Consider the following 23,704-nt stretch of genomic DNA (forward strand, 5'->3'; position numbering starts at 1 on the left):
CCTTCAACAGCTCTTCAGAGTTCTGGAGAAAATTAAGGGGTCTGGATTAAATGCCCGAAGGACGACTAATGTTAAAAATACTAAAAATAACGAGGTTAAGTGGTAGAAAAACCATGGTGACCACACACGGAGAACTGGAGTGGTAAGGTAAAAAGGGAGTTTCATCACTGCTCCCTCGGGACATGCACAGAACATACCAACTGCTTCTAGTTCTCTAGGGTTCCGATTACCATGCCAAACACACCTCCAGAGTTTCCTTATTAGTATAATAAAAAGCCTCTACACATTTGGGTTCTATTCCCAGCCTTGCTATTGACCTTGTGTAGGTCATTTAACCTCCATCTGCCTCAGTTTCTACGTCTGTAAAACAGGAATAATATTACACAATATCCTTTGTAAAACGTTCAAGACTGACACTGACAATTATCATGTACATACATTATATGCACTTGAGCTACGTAAGGCATTTGCAACGGATAATTTATTCAAATACCAAGCTTAGCCTTTTTTTTTTTTGTTCTTGTAGATCTTCTTTGGAAATACTTTGAGATTTCTAACTCTCACCAAACTACACAAGGACTCAAATTTATGCTTTGCTTTGACTGGTGCTAAAATATATGGCATCTGTCTGGTCTCCTTTCAGCCAAGTGTTGCCCTCCAAATCCAGTCACTGGGGTTGAACGTTCAAAATGGAAATACCAAAATATGTATTTTTTTAACACTGTCTGTGGTCTTCCAGCACCTCAGGAAAGTTCCAGCTCAGGAGTTAAAATGGGAGTGGCTACACAGAATTCATACAGAAACTGGAGTGAAGATTAAGAAACATTTATGGGCATGTTCCTGCAACGTAACACAAGTCAGATCAGTAGGTGAGGCAGCTGAAGCAACTGAAAAACTTGCTACTAGTATCAATTCATACTGTATGAGGATAGCTCTTGGAGTTCCAGGTCTAGGAAATATCCCCTAAACAAAAGAATCACCTCACAAATAAAAAGGGTGTGAATAAAAATAGGAAGATAATCCCTTCTGGGCACTACATAAGAATGTGTCTCCTTCCCAGGACGCCAAAAGGTTAATCAACAGCACTATACAGGGGTGCCCAAAGAGCTTTTCACAGAGGTGAGGTCAATGAAGAAGGGCCATGGATGCACTTTGCACATTCCCCCCCGCCCCCATAATTTTGCACACTACAGTCTTGAAGCAGAGGAATTATGCCAGGCACAGGTGGAACACCGTTGCAGGGGAAGCAACTGTTTGATGTGTTGTTTAAGGAGCAGACCTCTGAGCTGCAGCTTCATCCTTGGTCCCCCAGGGGTGACAGCTCCTGCACTCCTGAGAGCCAAGTCCAACGACCAGATAGAAAAACTTAGCCTTTACAGTCACCACAGTAGATGAAGTTCACTAAAAGGACTTGGATTCTTTCCTTCCCCCACTTCCTCCCCGGTTTTCTTTTACTGCTACTCCTGTCTGTCTCAGGTGGCCTAGCATGAAAAAAGCTCTCCTTTTATGATGCAATATCTGGGACCAGGTAAGGCCCTGACTCTGCAGATAACCTAACAAATGGGCAAGAGCAGCTTGTGTTCTTATTGACAGTGCATGTGCTAGTAAATACCAACCTCCAGGGTATTCTCAGTAAACACACAGCCATCCCTAGCTTCTAAGATACACACACACGCAAGCACTTGCTTTACCCGACACTGAACTCACACCTCACAAACAAATTATTTAACTACTCTATCCCCCAAGGAAGACAGTGATCATTTCAAATGCAGCTCCCTGCTCATCTCTCACATCCACGCAACGGCCTGATAGGTTAAATGCTGCCATTTAATTACAGTAATGGAAGCTGCTATTTTTTGGTTCCCTTGAATCCTCTCTCGCTCTCTTTTTTAAACACATACAGAGTCATCTTTTAAACATGTGTTTTATATTTCTGAGTTTAACAGCTGCATTCTTCTGGTTACTTGAAGAGCAGGAACAGAGCAATGATATTCTGATATCCTCCTCTGTACCTCTGAGCAACTAGCCTTTGAAATGCCACATAAAAAGGAAGACAGGTTGGGGGAGATGCTGCAAGAAGGGATACATGCTAACACTGCACAGGCCAATCTGCCCCTTTGTTTACTTAGACGTTTGTGCTGATTTTATTGAATAAAACTAGCTTAACCTCCTCCACTCCCCCCAAAGCAGCTGGGACCTGGAGAGGATAAACACAAAAATGCTTTGAGTAATTTTACTGAAACTGCTATAAACACTAGTACATAGCACTGACAATATGTCACAGTATGGTTATATTTATATATATTTGACTGGGAGTCAGAAATATCTCAGATCTAACTGTTCTAAATGTATCTGACTCAGTTTCCCCGTGTAAAATGGGGATGGTATTTCCTCCGTTTCTCACTGAAACATGGAGTTTGCGGAGAATGTAAAGGTCTAATCAAGAAAAGAAAATGTAATCAGAAGTACATTAAAATAATCTTATAATCTTGGCACTCCACAAAAGGTGTCACAAGCTTAGTATTTGTAGAGTACTTTGAATATGCAAAGTGGTATGTAAATATGGGATATATGTTTGTTAAATTCTTGAGCATGCTCAAAACACTTTTTCCTCGAGTGAATTCAGGAAGGAGGCTGTAGGTGGCCAAAAAATAGAGGGTTTTATGGTTAGCTATGACTGAAAGAGGACACGTAACACAGTATATTACATGAGCAGCACAACAACTATTTGCGGATTTTACACATTCTATTGCGTGGCGATCACAAAAAATCCAGAAGCAAAGCATAAGTACTTCCAAGTCAAAATAAATTCTTACCTATGCTAAGGCCACAGCACTCCTAGAAAAATGCCCATGTTACACCTGTCCTCAGCATTATTTGTCCTCTAAATGTGAAAAGCTTATTTATTTGTTCTGTGGCAGTTGGCTCACAGTCAGCCATCCATCCATGCAGGGATATTGCCCATCTTCATTCTCTGGTACCGATATCCACTGGTATATCTTAAGGATGGAATCTTAAAAGGTGAGGCAAGGCAGAGACAAAGACAAATTTAATTTTATCACCATAAAAAGGGACATTTCCACATGGGCAGCAAGGACATGAATATCATGTGTATGTGGGGGCGGGGGGATTATAAACGCATTTTTGGCGAAATTCAATAAAGCTGATTCCACTGCATAAGGTCAGCAATTTACTTTTAAAAAATGATATGATTGCAACTTTTAATATAACCCATGTATTTGCTGCAAGATGCTCTAGAAGATTGTGTAATGTAACCACCCGACCTCTCCACAGGAGCAGAGATCACCCCATTTACCCTTTATTGTCTTGCTAAAAGCAATGCACATTTGCACAGTACGACAAAGTCAACAGCTTTTACTTCAGAGAGCCTCAGGTTTCACTGAGAATGAATTTTCTGCTCTCCTCCTAAGGGAGCAGAGTCTCGCCTGGACTAGGTTCCATCAGAAGGAATAGAAAAGAATGAACCAAAGACTAAATTCCCCTTTTAGCTAAGGAAAGGATGATTGTGCTCCAGATTGAAATTAAGAGGGAACAGTGTGTAGCAGAAAAGCAAAGGGTAGGATTTCATGTTCACAGGCACCGAAGATATAGTTTTAAACAGAATAGAAATGTTGTCTGAGAGAACCTAGAGAATTATCTCATAAAGGAACTTATTTTATCTTTCCTAGCAGGAAAGTATCATTAGGTCTGAGATGGATTTCAGCAGAAGAGCAACACAGATTATCCTAATTACATTCCTTCTTTTAGCCCCAAGAGAGAAGGCTGTCTCTTTCGACTTAGAATACTAGGTTCATTCACAGAGCAAATCAGGAACTGAATTCCTTTCCTCCCCAGCTCCACGAAGACTGTGGGGAAACCCTGGGCTGAATGGCCATGAAGAGCAAATTCCTTCTATGAAAAAATATTTTTATACAAACGTACATAGATTTCTTCAACTGTCTCAAAGTGAAGCTTGCTTCAAAGGTCAAAGCTGCAGGGCTGGATTAGGATTGCACGCAATCTGCCTGAGCCTTGACATTCTGACATTCTAAAGTTTACAGCTCTCCCCTCTCATACACAGCTGACCAAAGTAAATTCTCAGCCTCTTTGCAAGTGTGGCTTTTACTGCAGCAAACAACTTCAAAAATCACATGCTGCAGCACCCAGAACTCTGAAACAAGCATATCAAAGCAGTTTATAAACAGAGCTAACATAAATCTTACTAAGTCAATAATGCAAAGGTGGTAATTAACCCCATTTTACAGATGGGCAAGCTGAGAGCAAGTAATTTGCCCAAAGCCAAGCAAGCAGTCATATCTCAGATCTCCAATGCCTGCTCTTAGATTGTAACTACAGAAGTGACTTTCTTTTGGCACTCTGTATTTACTTTCACTTGAAAACATGATAAATTTACAAGTCAGACTTAGGGTCTGGGTCTTTTCTGCCCATCGCTAAGGCTAACAATTTCAGGACTCAGAATATAACTGACTGGTTTAGCATTGTCTTCCAGAATAGACTTCAACTCACTCTTCTGTAATCATATCGGTTTTTCAACGCTACCAGGAATGGAAATACTATTTTGACAGTAAACAAGGCAGATATGACTCAAAACACACTCAGTGAGCAATAGGAGTTGACTTTGCAAAGCCATTTTTAACGGTTCTTTTACATTACATAGTTACTGTCAGAAAGCCAAGTGGAGAGACATCATTAAACCCATGACATTCCAATTACTTTTTAAAATTAATCTTACAACCAATATTTTGTAGCATACACAACTTCTTGGGCACCAAACTGGCCTGTTCCAATTTATCAATAATTTTCAAGCCACAAAAACATGGCAAAGGTGAGTCTGGACTCATCACTGAAATCGTGAGGAATTTCTGTGGCCCAGTAGAAACAGGAGATGAAGCAGACTGTTTACCCAATATACTCTAAACAAATCACCTCTCTTGTTCTGTTAAGTATAGACCTAAATGGTTCAAGATCACTGTAGGTAGAGCCTGAAGTGAGAGAGGAAGGATATTACCACTAATGTGACTTGTATCTTCTGTTATAGAATATATATATAGGCATTTAAAGTATGTGAAATCTGGGAGTCACTCCCTCAATGGCTTCTTCACAACATCACTACATCAAAGGAGTGCCTCTTGTGATGCACCTTCTCAGCACTTCACACAGAAACCAAAGAGAAAGTCACCAAGATTTTCATGTTTTTAATATTAAATAGCAGAGCTTGTATCAAAACTCTTTAAAACATCCTTGCTTAAACCAATATGCTGTGAAGATTGCTAGGCCCTACATTTTCCATGACTTTTTTTCTTCTGCTCCCTTTAAAAGTGCTACTCCCAAGTAGCACTTTTCCCCTTGTGTTCAGCAACATACAGAGTTCAGAGCCAGCAGTCTAGAGTATTTAAGCCAAATGTGCAAGTACAAACCAGTGCAAGATGACAAACTTGTTGGAGCTATCCAGTAACAACGATAACATATTTTCCTGCTAGTGAAAAGCAATTCTATGAAAGAACTCGTTAGTTCCAAGTAGAGCTCATCAACAAACTTCTAGAACTTAATACAGAAAGTGTTTCTTAAAAAAACCCCAAAAGGTTCCAGAGGAAAGTAATGATTTAATAACAATTCAAAAAACATTCTTCCAAATATTTTCACTGCGATATTATGGCACATATTATTCTATCAATCTCTTTTGTTTACAGTTACAATAATAAAGATTCCAATATAATCAATACAGAGTGATGTGACTGGCCTATGATATTTCATTTTTCAAAAAAAAACTCTGAAATTTTAAATGTTAATCCCTATTTAATATAAAACCAAATTTCCAAATCTCAGAATTTCCAATGGGATAGAAATGTATTGTTCAACCTAGTTTCTACATACCATTGAGCTATAAAAAACAATTGTTATAAAACAAAAACCAACGAAATGTACACTGAGTACAATGTTCTTCTAAAATAACAAACTCACTTGTAAGTAACTATAGCTTCTATCAAATGCACACACACTTTCTTAATCATCTGGTGGTTATAAACATTAAAAGGTAGCAAACAGAAAGGATTGCCTTCCTTGGCACACTGCATCACACGGCTAGCTATGCCTAAACTAATAGCAGGTGTTTTTCTGCCCTCTCTTGAATCACTAGTGACTGGGACATGATTCAAAGATGAGATATGAACTGATTTTCCCATGTGGATAAAGACTAAATAGATTCCTTTTTTGACACTTCCTTCCAAATCTTGAGGAATGATAGCGAAGGCTTTCTATCAACTATAAAGATTTTCTTCCCAAACCCTGACAATGCCAAAGAATAGCCATATCTGATTCCCCAGGATGTCCTGAAGTTGATCAGTTTATCACATTTTGTTAGCACTACTGCTGTGGGTCTCTCATTACCAAAGAAGCCAAGAAAATCTGTAAAGTTCATTACAAGTTCAGTTAACACAAACAGTGGTAAAATTGATGGGGGAAAAGAGTCAGCATGATGAATAGGCTGGTGCTGAACAGCAAGTGACAGATATGCAGATGGAAGACTGGCAGGACAGGGAGACATCTCCTTCCCAGCAGATGGATAGAGATTCTCAATCATTTTCAGGAATAATAAAAAAAAAAGAAGGTATCTAATACAAAACACCAAACTGTGGAACTCACTTCTGAATCATGAGCACATCTATTCTTCTGGATTATGAGACCACAGCAGTGGAAATCGTCCCTGTATGTTGAACATTATCAGCACTGGGCAAACACAGCAGAGTGCCAAAACTGGTTGTGACTACCGATAACGCTGATTCAGATAGGAACTGTTGTGAATTTGTTAGCACTGAAACATTCATTCTCTTACTCTTCATTCTTTGGGTCTGTAGTAAGTTCCTTGGGAGACAACCAGATTTCCCCATTTATAAAGGGTTGTATCGACCCACAGCTTGGTTGGGAGGCATCTGAAGAGCAAACTGGTAGCATGAACAGGTGTAGGACATGTTTTTCTTTAACCTAAGCAAAATATTATAAGGCACATTAGCTGTCTTTCAAAGTCATAAACAGAGGCCTAAGCATTTTTAGTAATTAAATATCCCATAGTGCTTTTCAAGAATCTTAGTAAATTTTTTACCCAGTAATTACATTCTCTATCCCTAAAGCTCCCTCTGCAAGATCACTTAGATAAAGTATTCTTCATTTCCTCTCCTAAAAACCACATAGTGATGTTAAGCAGCTGCTGTCCTCTGCCTCAGAGGTGGATGCTTTTTAGTGGAAAGCACAGTGAGATATAGATAACGCTATACACACCGTCAAACATGCTCCATGCAAATAGTTGCAAAGTTTCAATGGGTAATGGATACGATGTGCCTGAAGATCCTCAAATGAAAAGCATTACGAAAATGTAGAATGCACTGACTTCTGTTTAACCTGTACAGTCATTTCCGTAAGTCTCTACAAGCTGCCAGACTTACTTTATGCTACTTGAACACCTGTTCCAAACTTCTTTAATAACCAGAAAGCACACCCTCCCTGGTTCTGCCTATGCTAGCGAACCTTCTCTCATCATGTGTCAAAGTAATTTGTTCTAGATGCTTAATACACTAAGTGCATTCTTGCAGTAAATTTTTGTTATCAGTATCTGAGTTCCAGGTCTCACTTGCAGCTTTGCAAGTGCAAGCGATGAGGTCTGAGCAGGCATTGGCACAAAACACTTACTGGACAACTGGAGAACAAGTTAGTGGATCTGCAAGTACTAAACAGGACAAGTGCTCACTCACACAATCAGTTGTGCAGTGAAGTCCTCACTCCTTTTCTTCACCATCTCTTAAATCCATATTCTGTCAGCATGTTTGAAGAGAAGGACAAGTCATCTAGCATTCCTCGAATATTCTACACTTCAGGACTAATCACACATTCCTGTATCAAACACAGCCATTTCTACAGAAGCATAAGGTTTGCTGATGATACCGAACTGGGAGGAGTGGCTGACACACCAGAAGGCTGTGCTGCCATTCAGTGAGACCTGGACAGGCTGGAGAGCTGGGCCCAGGGGACTGAAACGAAATTCAACGAGAGCAAGTGTAAGGCCCTGTCCCTGGGGAGGAACAACCCCCCGCACCAGTACAGGCTGGGGCTGACCTGCCAGAGAGCGGCTCTGCTGAGAAGGGCCTGGCAGTGCTGGGGGCAGCGAGGTGACCCTGAGCCAGCACCGGGCCCTTGTGGCCAAGAAGGCCAACGGTGTCCTGGGGTGCATTCAAAGGAGTGTGGCCAGCAGGGCAAGGAAGGTTATCCTCCCCCTCTACTCCACCCTAGTGAGGCTACATCTGGAGTGCTGTGTCCAGTTCTGGGCTCCCCAGTTCAAGAAAGACAGGGAGCTACTGGAGAGAGGCCAGCGGAGAGCTACCAAGATGCTCAGGGGGCTGGAGCGTGTCTCTTACGAGGAAAGGCTGAGACACCTGGGCTTGTTCAGCCTGGAGAAGAGAAGACTGAGAGGGGATCTCATCAATGCTTATAAGTATCTGAAGGGTGTGTGTCAAGAGGATGGGGCTGGACCCTTTTCAGTGGTGCCCAACGACAGGCCAAGGGGCAACGGGCACAAGCTGGAACACGGGAAGTTCCACCTGAATATGAGGAAAAACTCCTTTCCTGTGAGGGTACCAGAGCAGGGGCACAGGCTGCCCAGAGAGGCTGTGGGGTCCCTTCCATAGAGACATTCACAGCCCGCCTGGACGCGGTCCTGTGCCCCCTGCTCTGGGTGTGCCTGCTCAAGCATGGGGTGGGACAGGATGATCTCCAGAAGTCCCTTCCAACCCCCACCAGTCTGGGATTCTGATTGGAGGGCCATAGCAGTTTGGCCCAAATAGGTATTTTGACAGCACAGGCTACTAACTATATTTTTCGGTATGAGTTGTCACTGGACTCTATTGGCTTGCATTGCATTTTCGACTCAAGGAAAAGCTTTGTAAAACTGTTAGAGCTTCACTGAGACATGTTAAAGAATTAATTACAAAGTAAAGCCGAAGGAGAAAATTAATTTTGGAAACACAAGAGGTTACTTTTCTTTTCCTCCCTTTTCTGGAAGCGGGGGAGGAAAGGCAGTTATTTTCATCTTCATACTGGGGGTAGGAGTTGGGAGCTGTCCAGTCGATAACCTGGCCATCAGAACAAGGTTTGTAATTAAAAGGTCAGTGACCTGGAAAGCTAGGGCCTCACTCTCAGGGCCTCTCCGTAATGACGGCGCTATTAAATTAAGACTGTTATGGAATCAATGCTAAAAAAGCTTTCATGGTAACGAGATTCCATTCAAGGACATGCAAACTGCCTCATGAAAGGGACTTAAATTATAAAAAAGAAAAGTAATAAAAGAGGGTTAAATTGAAATCTGCTGAAGAATTTACTTCCTTTAAAGTCCTCCAGCAATGGGCTGTCCCCCCATCTCTCAGGTCCTCAAGGTGATCCACTTGGGTTTCTTTGGCAAATAAGGGAACACAGAGGTTCAACTTCGAAGAATGCAGACTACAGAAAAAGGAAGAAAATGAAGACAGTTTCTACTGAACATTCTGAGGCTGGCAGCATTTGTTTCCAGGGAATCAAGTGTCTTTAAGCTCTGATTGGGAAGGGTCATGTACAAATAAATAATTTATTCACCTCTTCAGAAATCACCAGAGCCTGGCATCTTGACACTGGCAGAATTTTCTGGAACTCTGGTGCACTGCAAAAATCTGTGCAAGACCTACAGGAAAACCTTGTGTAGTAACACACTTCCTGCCAGCCAAAGTAATGAAATGGATAGTAGATACAACATGTGAAAGGGCAATGCTTCCAACAACCTCCAACTCATCTCACTAAGCAAGGGAGCGACTGCTTTTGGAAGCATGTAGCCCATTATGTTTGTGTATATATACAAAAAGACCAATCCAGGTAGCATATCTTCTGAAGACTGTCCAACCTTCTGGCTGGACATTTCCCAAATATACCTCAAAAATTTTACATTTACTTGCCCTAATGCACTTCCCTTCTCCCACCACTATAATTCTGAGCTCCTGATATGCTTTTGTCTGTTCCCACAATCCCACTCTGGGAAGGCATTACGGTACTTGTTTTACAGATAAAGAGAACAAGCAACTAAGAAAAAAGTTTTTCATCCAGGATTACACAAGAAGTCACTAACCTAGCAGTTTTTCCCTTCCCTGCCCCAAAAGACTAGCACCCTGAAAAACAGAGCTCTACATGTATAGTGTACTTCCACCCCCTTTCTCTATCTTGCCATAAGTTACGGATTCAGAGTACACAAAATTAACAAGCCACATAAGTTACCGGATGGGTAACTGAGCAGTACAGGACATCTGAGGCACAACAGTTAGATGACAGACACATTTCCACAGGGTTTAAACCCCACATGCTGTCTAATTACTCCCAAGGCGCCGCTGATTCTGTGGCATGTCATCAGCAGAATCAGCGAGTTGGACAAAAAACAAACAGCATCTTTTTTTCCTTTCTTTTCTTTCAGATACTCTGAGGGGAAACAGCTGTTTTTCCCTTCATCTGAAGAAGTTCATGATAAAAAGGAGGAAATGTCATAAATTACACAAAATGCCAGTGTAAGCTTCAAAGAAAATGATAAATGATTCTAATAACTTCATGTTTCTCATTAATGCCTCTGTATTTGGGAATTTAAAAGCACTTAAGACAACTGAGAAATCTCATCCAACTTTTGAAAGACCTTTTACAAATCCAGGACACCCTCACTCTCCCGTCATCAAGACTATCATCCCATGCTCCAGAGAGCGCAGTTCAGCAAACCCCTGCCCTTCAAGTAACCAGGAAAGCTTACTTGCAGCCTCCGCAACTACTGTTTCACAAGAAACCAAACCCAGTCCAGCTGGTGGTCCTGAAGAAACTTTCATTTCTCACTGCACTGAAATGCATTAAACAAAACCCAGTTCCTATATAGAATATTAAATACTGGTAAAAGGAAATAAAATTTGATTGGCCTTTTTTTAGGAAGCAGACACTTATAAAAAAGAAAAAATTATAATTCAAGGCAGAATCATCTCTGCATGTCTCAGAAGTGAAATTTCTCATGCAAAGTCAGGATTACAGGACCTGAAAGCTCACCCACAGCTAAAGCTCCAGTCCTACCCCTGTAGCCTACGTAGGCTGTTGCTGGGGTAGTGGAAGTCTCCTGTAGTGGTAGCGCACCTGGTCTTCTCCCTCTGCATTCACAGACACAAGGTGATCCAGCACCATCCTCTCTACTGCAGGAGTTTTTAACCAGATTGTGGGGAGTCAGAGACCTCTCCTGTACGGTTCCTCAAAAGTAACTGCAAAAGACAAGTTCATACATGGTGTGCAACTATCTATAGACAGGAAAATTCTCTTCCACTGAACTTCTTCTGGGGTCCATAAAAAGCTCTTCTACTGCAATTTCTGCTTGAAGAAACCTGGATCAGAGTAACTGGGAAAAAAATACAAGGGTACCTCTATATTATTTCCTACAAAGATAATTTTAAAAAAGACCCCTGTGACTGAAATGGTTTCTTAGCAGAAAAGGCTTTTTTGACTGGCAGTGAGGACTTCTCTGCCAGACAGCCTATCTATCTGTAAAATGGGGATAAACATTATCATTGGGATGACAATGACTGTATATCAGAGAACAGGGGGAAAGCCAACCAAACCGTGTAAGCCCTCATTTACTCAGGCCTAAACTAGCCACAACATTGATGTTTCAAGAATAATTGCCTCCACCTAGAGCACATAGGTACCATGACAGTAAGTACCTTCTGCTCTCAAGCACTGAACAGAGGTCATGGTGCAAGCTCAGTGGTCAGATGCCATATGGACATATTTCCAGTGACTGCTGGGTACAGGCACTACCAGACCCTGCTCTTTCCTATCTCCTACTGTTGAGTTTTCAAACAAACAATTAGCACAAAGGGAAGGAGGGCTAATTAACAAACGGGAACAAACAAACAGCTCTACCAAACCATTTCTGCTCTTTAGTAATTATTAGCCAAGTAATTCATAAGAAGTATTAGTCGGGCCACAGTTTCTCTGTGCCTCCATCTCCCCACCCTTCCTCTTCTCCCAGTCAGGGATTTATTAAAATTAAACAGATTAGATGGAGCTCCTGATACTAAAAACTGTTCAGCAAAGCCTGCGGTGGGGAAGTGCAGAGCAAACACCAGAGACATTTGTCTCTAAATTGCTCTAAATACCTTCTGCAAATGAAATTCTAACCCAGCTGTGTTGAGAGAGAAAATGAGGAATAACTGGTCATTGTCAGCACAGAATAAGATCAGGCAGTTATAATATTGCACGATATACTGGGGGCTAAGGATCTCTCGGCAACAATAGATTTTGTATCAGGTTACCCCGGGTAATCAGCACAGCTTTTAGGCTCAGCTTTCCCTTGCTTCATTGCTTCGATGATAGAGTTGAAATCCCCAAGCTTTTATGATTAATTACTCCCCGTAGGTCCACATATTTCAAGGAAAAACTCATGGAGCACAGCGGCCAACAGGCTCCAAATTTTAATGCCATCCTGATGGCAGGGCAGGGCAAGCAACACACCTATGTGGTTGGAATGTTCTCTAACTGGCACTAGGACAAGCAGTGAGAGGATCACACTCAAAATGATGTGCCCATGAACTACTTGGCTTGTCATCATTGCTAGAACACAAGACTGCCATCCCCTTCTAGGTCCTTTGCTGTTCAAGATGAGCGAAGTGGCGCATATACTTGAACACTCCCCATCTCGTGACATCAGGTCTCTGGCATCTCAATAAACAGTTCATAACCCCAAACAGAAAAATATGTATTTCACAGGCTTCCCTACTTCTCAAAACTCAAGATCTTTAGCTACAGAATTTGATGTACCCTGAAGTACTTATGACTTCAATGTATAAGTGAGTCACTCCCCTCTGAAGTTTCGAGTTTGTATTTTCAGTATCATTCCAACTGCTTAAAGTGCTCCATAGTGCGTGTAATTCACTCCAAGGTAAGGCTGTCCTTATTGTTTACATCTTGCGGTAAGGATCTAAGCAATATGGTCCCAGGAGGGTAGCATAACACAGAGTGAACTTCACCTGAAATGCACTCTAAGTTAAGGACTAAAAACTTTAAAAAGAAAAAAAAAAGAACAAAAGATAGTTCTGCTATGAGTCAGAAAGTAAAATAAATTCTCAGCAGGCAATGGCCAAAGTATGTTCCATCTGTCTAAGACGATATAGGATTTGTCAGGATCTGTTCTATCTCTGCTATGGAAAAGGACTAAACTCAGTCAGTAGTTTACCGTTTCAGGCTGAAAGTCAGGCTGACCCCAAGCTTGACCTTAACCTGACCTTGTTTACTTTCACCAAGTCCACCGCTCTTCATTCCTCTCTCTGGCTCTCTTCGGAAATATTTGACCTTTTCACCTAGAAGCTGGTCATTCTAAAGCCAATGTCACTAAGGTTAGAACTGACCAACTAGACCACAACTCTGAACAGTCCTCGTTTCAGAAGAGATCTGATAATAGCTAACCCAAAAACTTCTGATGTGTCTTCTGTATTCTACAGTTCCACATCTGGTGCCAATATTGCTCTAGTCAGTTTGGAAGAAGAGAAACTGATATTTCTTACAAACTTCAAACCTTTTTTTGAGACAGACTACTTGGTTTGTCCTTAACATCTAATTTTCCATTGCAATACATTTTGGCTTTATGCTAACTCAAGCTCTCTCATTATCACTGAGACCACAAAGTTAAGAGACCATACCTTTCTTCTTCAGAAATGCTCTTCTGGTTGCAAGAGGACTTTGGCGGACTCGTGGATTCTGTAAAAACTTCACTGCTGTCACAATCTGATGAGGGTAGGAGGATTGGAGAAATAGAAGACAGAAAAGATCCAAGTTAGGAATGGTCAAATTCCTATTTCACGTTATGCATTCTGTACTGCAAAGTAAGGCACCGCATCCTACACATGGAGACGGTCTGGAGCTGACACTGATCCAACTTTCAGAAATGGTTCAATGAGCATCAGAGTTTGTGGCTCAACTCTCATCAGGCAGCACAATTATGGTATTTCTTGTTGAATTACTCTTAGAGCAGCTCAACCTGTACAAAAAACTCCATTAACATTCTCAAGGGGTTCTGTCATTTATATTGTGATGATCTTACCTAAGCTGGCTCCCATAGTTGAGGGCTGCCTTGAGACAATGCATGTGATCTTTAACAGTAGGCTTACCACTAAGAATGCTTCCTTTCTGTCTGACTTAAAGCAACCTGCAAATTCTAAGAGATTAAGGCCTTTTCTGCTCTCATTCTAATTCACTGAAAGCAATAAATAAACCTCAGCTTGTCATGACTGGAAAAGAAGCAACTTCACATGTTTGGATCACATAATGAAAATATAAAAAAAGTCACTTTTTATGACATAGGTGAGGTTATATTTATGTTACACACCAGCAGAAATCACAGATTACTTTTGTCTAAAGGCTGACTTCTACATCTTTCTTTAAGGTGACACAGCACTTAAAACAAACCACTTATTCAAACAAAGGGTAAAGTATGGGGTAATACTCAATGACACCAGCGACAATGGCACTAGATTTTTACATTTCCATTTCATGCCATTGAAAGGCATTTAATTTTTTTCTTCGTAGGGTAGGTCAACTTTCCACATACTCTCCTATACTACTACACCCATTACTACGTGTTGCTGCGCTAGTGAGAAAAAGCCAATTCACTTTACTTTTATACAAAGACATCTGTTCTGATTGTGGCATCAGGGGAATGATTTGCCTGAAGTTAATAGCACTTAGGAGATGGACGCTTCCATGCGAACTAGTGGAAGAGATGACTTCCTTCCTCTAGAGCTAAAAATAACCATGCATATGCATGGAAGAGGTTTCTCTCCCCAAACAGTGCCACGAACCTTCTCCTAAAATGGTAGTATATGCTAGACCTATGTTAGGTAGGTCTTGAAGAGTTCATCTTAAAACACGGTTCTGGAATTCAGTTCCAAAAAGGTTTTCAGAACTTTTCACATCAGAAGGAGGAGGAAAAAAAATAGCATCACTACTGAAATCACTAAGTTTCACTTTGTGTTGGAATCAAACCCTTCAAATATGCATTTCTGGTCAGAGAGCAAAGTTCTGATGGGTTTAATGGCACTTTCAATGTACTCCTCAGTGCATTCCATCAATGTTTTTTTTCTTTTAAATTGCATCTCTTATTTCTTTAAATACATTAATCAGGCTAGTGTAGGCAAAACGGATCCATTGGACAATGCAATAAACATGAATTATCATCTATCCAACACGCATAATGGCTTAAAAATACATAATAGCAGGTGTAGTTTAAATGATTAGTTATTACACCTGTGGTGGGTCTGATTCAATTGGGGAAAATCATCTTTAATAGGTTAAAAGGTTTAGATCACCAGGCTTCCCTTAAAGTGGCTGTAGAGAGGGTATGATGGAGTACGCTGTCATTACTAATTCATTTAAGAAAAACATGGGGGATACAGCAAAGAACAGCATAAACGAGCGAATCCAATTTAAACATCAGGTAAAGCAGAAAACACCTTTTAAAAAAGCATGATAAATGAATTTGGAAGAGAGATGAAATTGACATATTTATTTTAACGGGAATTTGACAAAGTCCCAGCACACTTCGAAGTTAGGAGGATAAAATGAATGGGGTATTTTTAATTCTTTTCCTTTTCTTATTTTCCTTCATTTTTTCCCTTAAGTTTACATTCAGTAATTTTGAACCATAAAATACTATAGCAAAATACCCCACATAAAGTACACTTCGGTTTCATTTAGGTACGCTGATCTGTCTCCAGCTGAAATGCAGGTGACAGGCAAATCACAGATTTAAACTGTGCTGATATTGCTACGCCAGATGCAGAAATATAAAGCGCCCAAACTAATAGCCTTAAGGTAATATGCTGAATAAGAAAGATGCCCAAATGAGCAAACTAACAGATATGTGAACATATCAAAACCACTTTCCTTCTAACAATAATTACTTGTTTGTTTCTTCAGAAACTCCTCAACACTCCCTCCCACATTTAGTGAGCTAGAGACGCAGGCACAAAAGGCCTGCAGACCTGGAATTCTGCAAGCTCTCATATTTAATTAACAGTTTTTAAGCATTAAAAAACCTGTAAGAAATAAGTAGTATTTTTCATTTTGCTATTTCAATCACAACCATGTGAACATTTTATTGATTCTCTTTATTAAAACTTATTTTTGCCTTGTAAAAATGTAAACATTTCAGTAGTAAATTTCACTCCAAAATAAACTTCTATTTTATGTCTTCCCTGCATCACTTCCTCCATTATCCACTAAGTTTTTAATCTTAAAATAAAATTACAAGCAACAACAAGCTGCATAAAAAAGACTCCTGGACATGTGTTCTTCCTCCCAAAAATCCCATGTTTCTCATATTTGTTTGCATTTACCTCTGAACATTCCTCCTACAGGCTGAGCTGAAACTTCTTCATTTTTGTAATTCATCTTGTACACGTGAGCAACTTGCGAAGCAATTTTGGCCACGTTAAAATGCCAATATTTCCAATGAGCGTACACAAGAACTTTCCTACCTTCTATGGATCATTTTCTTTGCACAAACAAGGGCAACTGCAGTCCATAATTTAAACAACAGAAAAAGGAGGAGGAAGATGAGAAGACACTGCGGTCCTGTGTATAGCCAAAAAAAATCATGCAGCAAATAGCACTCTGACTCAGCTGGTAACATTGTTCCATACTATTTCTGTATCATTTGTAACACTTCTCCAAATTTTTATAGTATTAGGACACTGCCACATAATGTGCATTGTACCACTCCTCTGAGTCTTAGATTGTCGGCCCACACTGGCCAGCAAACTGGTTTTATCTAGTGGATCAGGAACTGATTTCTTTTAAGGAAAGACAGAGTATTTGGCTTTTAAAAGCAAGGCAATTCCATAAATTTGCTATCCTACCACCACTTCTCCTGCAGTGACGTGATACACAAAGACATATTTCTGACTGGGTGGTGGTGGTGGGCGGAATCCTGCAGCAGGTCTTGTCCTACAGTTTGATTTTCTAATTAGAAGATGAATGTAACTATTCATGGATTATATTTGTGTCTGGCCAAATTACATAAATTCAGGCCAAATATTCTGCTTCAATGTCAAAGATATAAAACAGAGACAGGAACTTTATTGCAGATGTTGTGGGAGTGCAGCAGGCTGGCAAAATTTTGGGCCAAAGCACAGCACTTTGACGTTATAGCCCAGGTCCCTCCCTTTTGTGTTAATGGGGAAGGTAAAGCCAGCTTTATTTCTTATTATGCTCAAAGCTGCAGGGTTTCCAATGATGCAATCTAAGCTACTTTATCAGTTACTAGCGTTAGAAAAATAAACCATGAAATGTAACATACTGTGGCAAATACCCACTTTCTACCTTTAAAAAAAAACAACAAAAAACAACACAAGAAAAAAACCCAAACTCCACACAACAAAACAAAACCCAAACCAAAAACCAAAGCCCAATCAATTAACAAAAATATAAAAGAAAATCACCTTCATCAATAAAGTTCCATGGGATTCAGTAACAGAGTTCCACATGGAAAACAAAATCAAACAGAGCACAGCCCGTAAGAGCTCTAATAGATTTCCTAATACTGGGAACCCTCTGTAGGTTATTACTAAACAGCATTTGTTGATAGACTGAGACTTTGAGATGACCTGTGATGTAAAGGTTGGGTCTGAATTATACGTTGCAAGGGATGGTATTTTGTCTTTCTGAGTGGATCTGTATCTGTTTAAATGCAACACTTCTTTTCATTAAGCAGAGGCGGCACAGGCCATGAACTATGCACAGACAGTTTACATTACATGTGCGGAAGCAATCAACACTGGCAATATACATGACGTATGTAAAAGAAGTTGGAATTAATTTTTTTCCAGTGTATTAAAAAATAATAATATGGCAGTATCAACACACACTCAACCTATTTCAAGCCAGAGCAGAAGGCCACAGCTATAGGGCAAATGGAACTGATCAATATATTAGCCTACAGCAACACCCCCTCAGTGTACGGCTGTATGTTTGCAAGACTCAGAAGATTAAATTGTCTGTGAAAGGTTTCTGCACTCCTACTCTAAAGGAGATACCCAGAATCCTGTTAACAAGCATCAGGCTAAAGCCAACTTACGTTTTAACAAGGGCTGACTTAAAAGCCTGGCACTGCAATGAGCAACAAAACCCTTTCAAACAGAAATGCTGCATTTTAGGAAGAAACCAGTGCTCTGTCAGGACTAACTTGACAAATATGGTTATTGGTGGCACACGGAAATAGTTGCAAAGCAGCTGTTAATCAGGGAAACACATCATAGAACGCTGATGCTAGCACTCGTGAAAAAATGCAAGGGGCTAATTATGAAGCCATATATCTCACTGAAGAGACACCGTTCCTGGAGATTCCAGGCAGAGCTCTCTCAGAGTCGGGGTCCTGGGACACCACATACACAATGTGCTCCAACACACGCCTCCTTCCCCCAGGACAAACCTTTTCCAAATCAGTGCTCTGGGCCCCAGAATTCTTGTGAAATTCCTCTTCACAGAAACTGCTTGTTATTTCTAAAGAAATTATCTGCAGGTGAGTCAGGAGAGAGGAAACGCTGTAAAGCTCCTATGATTTCATTGACATTCTTATGAAACCATGCAGAACCCTAGGAATTATTTCTGTTGTGAGAGACCCTAGAAGCCTACAAAGTTTGGCAGATCTCAAAGTTGGACTGAGAAAAGTTTAAAAATGCACTAGCAACAATAAAAAAATCCCTCATGTAAAACAGAGCAAAGGGAAGAAAAAAAAACACACAACCAATTTATAGCAAGATTCACTGGAGTCTGAACCAGAAAAGAACAAAGGCAAGGAAGAAACAATCTTCAAACCATATCTGAAATTAAGAGCCCAGAACTAAAAGAACACAGAACAGTAAGCAAAAAGCAGTAATACAAGCTAAAAAGGAAAAATCCCCGGTGCCCGGAAACTCAGACAACTAAGAGTTCTGTGAATGAAACCTGACTAGAAGTCACCGACGGAGCAGCGACCAGATGATCGGTATAAAAACAAATCCCAGCGGCGCATTTCTCGCCCAGTTTCCCCAACACGTGAACGGACGCGGCTCCGGAGGCCACGCCGGGCCGCGCCTCGGGGCAGGTGCGCTCCGGGCCGCGCTCGGCGCCGGGGCAGCCGCGGGAGCTGCGCGGGAGCTGCGCGGAGCCAGCGCTCCCCCTGCCGCGGCCGCCCGGCGAGGCGGGCTGCGCCAGCCGGCGGAGCCCAAATTAAGTGTTTCCACTCAGTGGAAATGAAATGTTTTGCAAGATGAAACAGAAAGAAAATTGAGGTTTTAGGTAATTACTAGTTGGCATTTACATATCACAGGCTGGTTCAACACCTATTCATTTTCCTCTTTTATTTTCAATTTTTTAAAATTGCTCATTAAAATGAACACATGACAGGGACGGGGGGAAAAATTACTCTTCCTCTTTTTCCCGAGGACTACAAAATCCAGATCTACTTTAAATACATTTATCTATAATTATCACATACAAAAAAGCCTTACTTAATTTACATTAATAGGGTGACCAAAAAAAAAAAAAAGTATAAAAGCCAGAAAAAATCCAAGCTGAGCTGTCTTCGTGTCATCTTGTTGTGCCTACTTAGTTCCAGGGACAGCCTCCACGGAGCCAGGACCCCTGCCACTCCCTATGCAGGCTGGAAGAAGCAGGAATGAAGAGGCTGAAAAATCTTTGGTGTGCACTGCCATCTAATCCCCATCAATTTCACCCACCAGTTCAGCTATAGAGGCGCGCTTTCAGATGTTTGCTTCCCCTTCAACATACTTTCCTCTCATTTCTTCTACTATTCCCACTACAAAGAAGTGACTCCTTAGAGTCCCCATTCTCAGGTTCTTTGTTCCAGGAGCCACTTCACACTTCCTCCAGCTGTTCGTGAAGGCGTGACCTTTCCACCTCCTTTACTCGCACAGAGCCAGTCTTTCCTCACACAATCTTACCATTTCCAGGGACACTGATCTGCAGCTCAAATCAGACTTACAGGCTCTCTTAGCTCGGTGGCCCCTCCATTCAGATTCACATTGTTCAGTTAAAAAATATTTCCTATGTAAGACCCTTAATTTTCCTGCGCCCTTCAGCTTTTTTTAATTTTAACCTTGTGAGTGTCTTATTTAACCCCACAATGCATGCTAGGATACAATTTGTATGAAAAATGCTGTATAAAATAAAGTTTTATTGTATCATATGTTAAGGACATAAAACATCCCTGATAGAAGTGTACAGGAGCTGACATGATAGACTAATATATTTTAAGGTCTATTGTGTAAATATGTATTTAGGGAATTCTAAAGCATGGTATTATTGACCCAAGTCTCTCTTAAAACACATTGATATATGGAGTAAAAGCCCTTATGAAAAGTAGCAACTTCGTCTGTGTAGTAGTCACCTTTCAAAGTGAAATATCTCTGCCATCGTCAGTTTTTTCTGATTCAATTTAAAACATAGTGGACATCTTGACAAAATTCTTCTCTTTTTAAGAGGACTAATATTCAAGTAATACATGCATAAAACTAAGAAGAACATGAAACTTTTGCACACGCTTTAAAAGAAACGTACAATAACTATTTTTATAGACAGAGAAAATGTGCTATCTATGTATTTTTTATTTCAGAAAGAAATACACCTCCAAATGGGACTTCATAACATCAGGTTTAACACAATACAGACTATTACGGGGAAGTGATAAGTGCTGGAAAAACATCGTATAAGAAATATGAGCAGAAGAGCAAACTAAATGTATTAAACTGATTATGTGGCCATAATAAATTTTAACCAATGAGTAGCATGAACTTTTTTCCTAGACTTCAAACATTTTAACTTTTTATTGAAAAGAAAAAATCTTACTTTCCGAGGAAAAACAGACTTTAAATCCCCTTTTTGTACTTCTGCCTAAGCTTAAGTTGCAAGCTTCCTATAACCACCAGTACCACCAAAGAAGGTATTGCAGCAAGACGAACAAGGTTGGGGGGGTGCGGGTGGGGGGAATAACGCTTCCAATCCAACTGGCAGCAAATTATTTGAAGTTCTGTTTACATAAAAACGGCAATAACCTCAGCGCTGAATGTACTGGATCACTGTGGATAATATGCGCACTAGAAGGTCAGCGTCTTGTGCGAGTAGGAAAGGTAACTAGCTTCCAAGTGTGGGTGAAGCCAGTGTGCCACGGTGAGGTTAACACACTGATTCAACAGGACCTAAGGAAGATGCCAGAGAGAAGGTGAAAGGTCAAAACTTATTAAAGAGAATCTGATTTTTATAACTTTTCATGACCATACCCAATTTATACATCTTGCTTCTCCCTTCTTACAGAAGGAAGCTGAGGGATCACTGAGGCTCTGTACTATAAAATTAATGCAAGCGTCAAGCTGTTGAGCTGAATCACTCCAAAGGAATGTAATGACTCAGTGTCCAAGATGCTCACTACAGCAGAACTAAGATCATTCCGTGGCTCCACAACTAAATAAACAAATGCATGATACAGCTTTCAGGGGAGCGGATGGCAGCACCTCCAACTCCTACCTTTTTCACTCCTCTCTCCATATTGCCATTACTGAAGAGTTCAAATACACCAGCTTTTGAAAGGAATCTCATTTACCCTATTATCTTCACATGTGCAGAAAGTAAAAACCAACGAAGCTGTAAATTTATTACATTTTCATTCTTTTAACTACAGGGCAGACAAGGACTGCTGGAGGTTCATTCACATGCTAGGGAGCTAGAAGATGACATAAGGATAGGAAGTCCATGTTACATCTAACAATTGTTCCTGAGTACTTAAAATCACTATTGAATGATAGGCTCCAGAAGGTGAAATCAATCAGAGAGATGCACCAGAACAGGATCATTGTTCAGACTTACTTAGATCCTTCTAATTCCACAGTCAAGGGACTGGAAAATACCAGTAATACAATGGTTTAGATTTAGCACAAGAGGATCGAAAGTAGAACCCATCAGCGGAAGATGCTATAAAGATGTTGTAGACTGAAATGACTCAAATGGACAGGAAAAATGAGCAAGCTATTATTCCTTGAACCTGCTATTTCAAGAACCCTTTAATAGAATGCTTAATCCATGGGAAAAGTGGATTAGGAAATGAGTGTTCTCCTTGCAGCAATAAAACCCCAAACAATTAGGGGTGAAGCCAGGGGGCTGTGACGGCATTATTACATGGACACTCTGAATGACAGAATGAATAAGGAGATACTGGAGGAAACTACTTGGATCACCAGAATCTAACAAACAAAAGGTTTCATGTTGGAAACATTAAAGAAGCTGGAAATAGTGACAGGTGCACAATAAATCATGCAAACCATAGCAGTTGGGAAGTAATAGCAAAAGGAGAAGGACTTAAAACACTGGAAGACCTTCATGTAAATTTAGTATTTTACTCAGAGCTCTTTGGGACAAGAATTGTCCCTTTACTTTGTGTTTACACCGTGCCTGGTGCTGGTCTGCAACTGGCCTCCTAGACATTTATTACAACACAAATAATAATAAAGACTGAGCAGACCATGCACTTTGTTCCTGCTGTTAATTGCCCCATTAAGGGAAAAACTAAGCAAGGGGCAAGAAATCTGATTGGGCAGAGCTGCCTAGTCTATGGGGATTGCAAGTGGAATAATTTTATAGATTTGAAAGCAGCTGCGTCCCTTGTCTTTGTCCAGTTCTCAGCAGAAAGAAGGTCACATCACAGAATTTCTCCTTCATATGTAGGAACTTGCACGAGCAGCCTCAAAAGCAAATGAGCTTCCCTGTCAACTCTTAGGACGCTTCCTCTACAACAGCAGGGAAAAACAATATAAGGGCAAACATGAGGAACATGTCTACTGCAGCAGTCCATACCATAAATATTCTGCAAACAATGGGTCTACTTCATTTTCCCCTGGGGTCAGTTTGGCCTTTTTCATGGATCTTACATTCACTACTTGAAGAAATAAAGCATAGAGGTGTCAGGACAAATACAAGATGCTGCTCAACCAATAGAGCACCATATATACCAAAAAAAAAAAACCCTCACACATACTGATGACCAACTCCTCTCTCTCTAAACACTTAAGTAAGATCCCACCATCCAAAACTGAGTTAAAATGTCCAAGAGAATTAGTTCTACTGAGAACTATACTCAAGCCTAGTTTCTACACAGAAATTTGGGTCCGAACCAGGAAGGCCTACAAAATCAGAGAAGGTTCAAAATGGCTCTTCTACTGTTTTTTGTTTTCCTCAAACCTTGGCGCAGCCAGCACATGTCAGGGACTATTATAATTATACTCTTTACATGCTGAAAAATTAATAAACAATTACTCACTTCAGGAAAAAAAAAGAAAAGAGCCATTTCCTTGACAAATGCTGCAGAAAGCATCAACAATCTCTCTGAAATGTGGGTCCATAGCACAGCAAGGGATTAACACCAATGTAAGAACGGCCATTGTTGCTACAGCAAACTGGCATGACTGTAAGCTTGTGTCTGTAACGTGGCAGTGTTCTCAAGACAATGCACGCGATCCATAGGAGCTACAAGGCATTTCTCTATCTTTGTAACAGAAAAAAGAAGATTCAGTCTTTAATGCTTTGCTTTGGCCCAAGTACAAGCTGTTCAATC

The 23,704-nt window shown here is 40.6% G+C and overlaps 1 protein-coding gene across 1 annotated transcript in view; it reads right to left on the minus strand.

Annotated features, from left to right (window-relative positions):
• Window positions 1-23,704, minus strand: part of PEX14 (peroxisomal biogenesis factor 14) — a 79,469-nt gene that overhangs the window by 28,715 nt on the left and 27,050 nt on the right. The window contains exon 3 of the mRNA XM_075114422.1: window positions 13,746-13,830. Coding sequence (XP_074970523.1) covers window positions 13,746-13,830 — 85 coding nt within the window. The remainder of the gene's footprint in view (window positions 1-13,745; window positions 13,831-23,704) is intronic.

The sequence above is a fragment of the Phalacrocorax aristotelis genome, chromosome 19 (genome assembly GCF_949628215.1).
Source record: "Phalacrocorax aristotelis chromosome 19, bGulAri2.1, whole genome shotgun sequence".
NCBI classification, from domain to species: domain Eukaryota; kingdom Metazoa; phylum Chordata; class Aves; order Suliformes; family Phalacrocoracidae; genus Phalacrocorax; species Phalacrocorax aristotelis.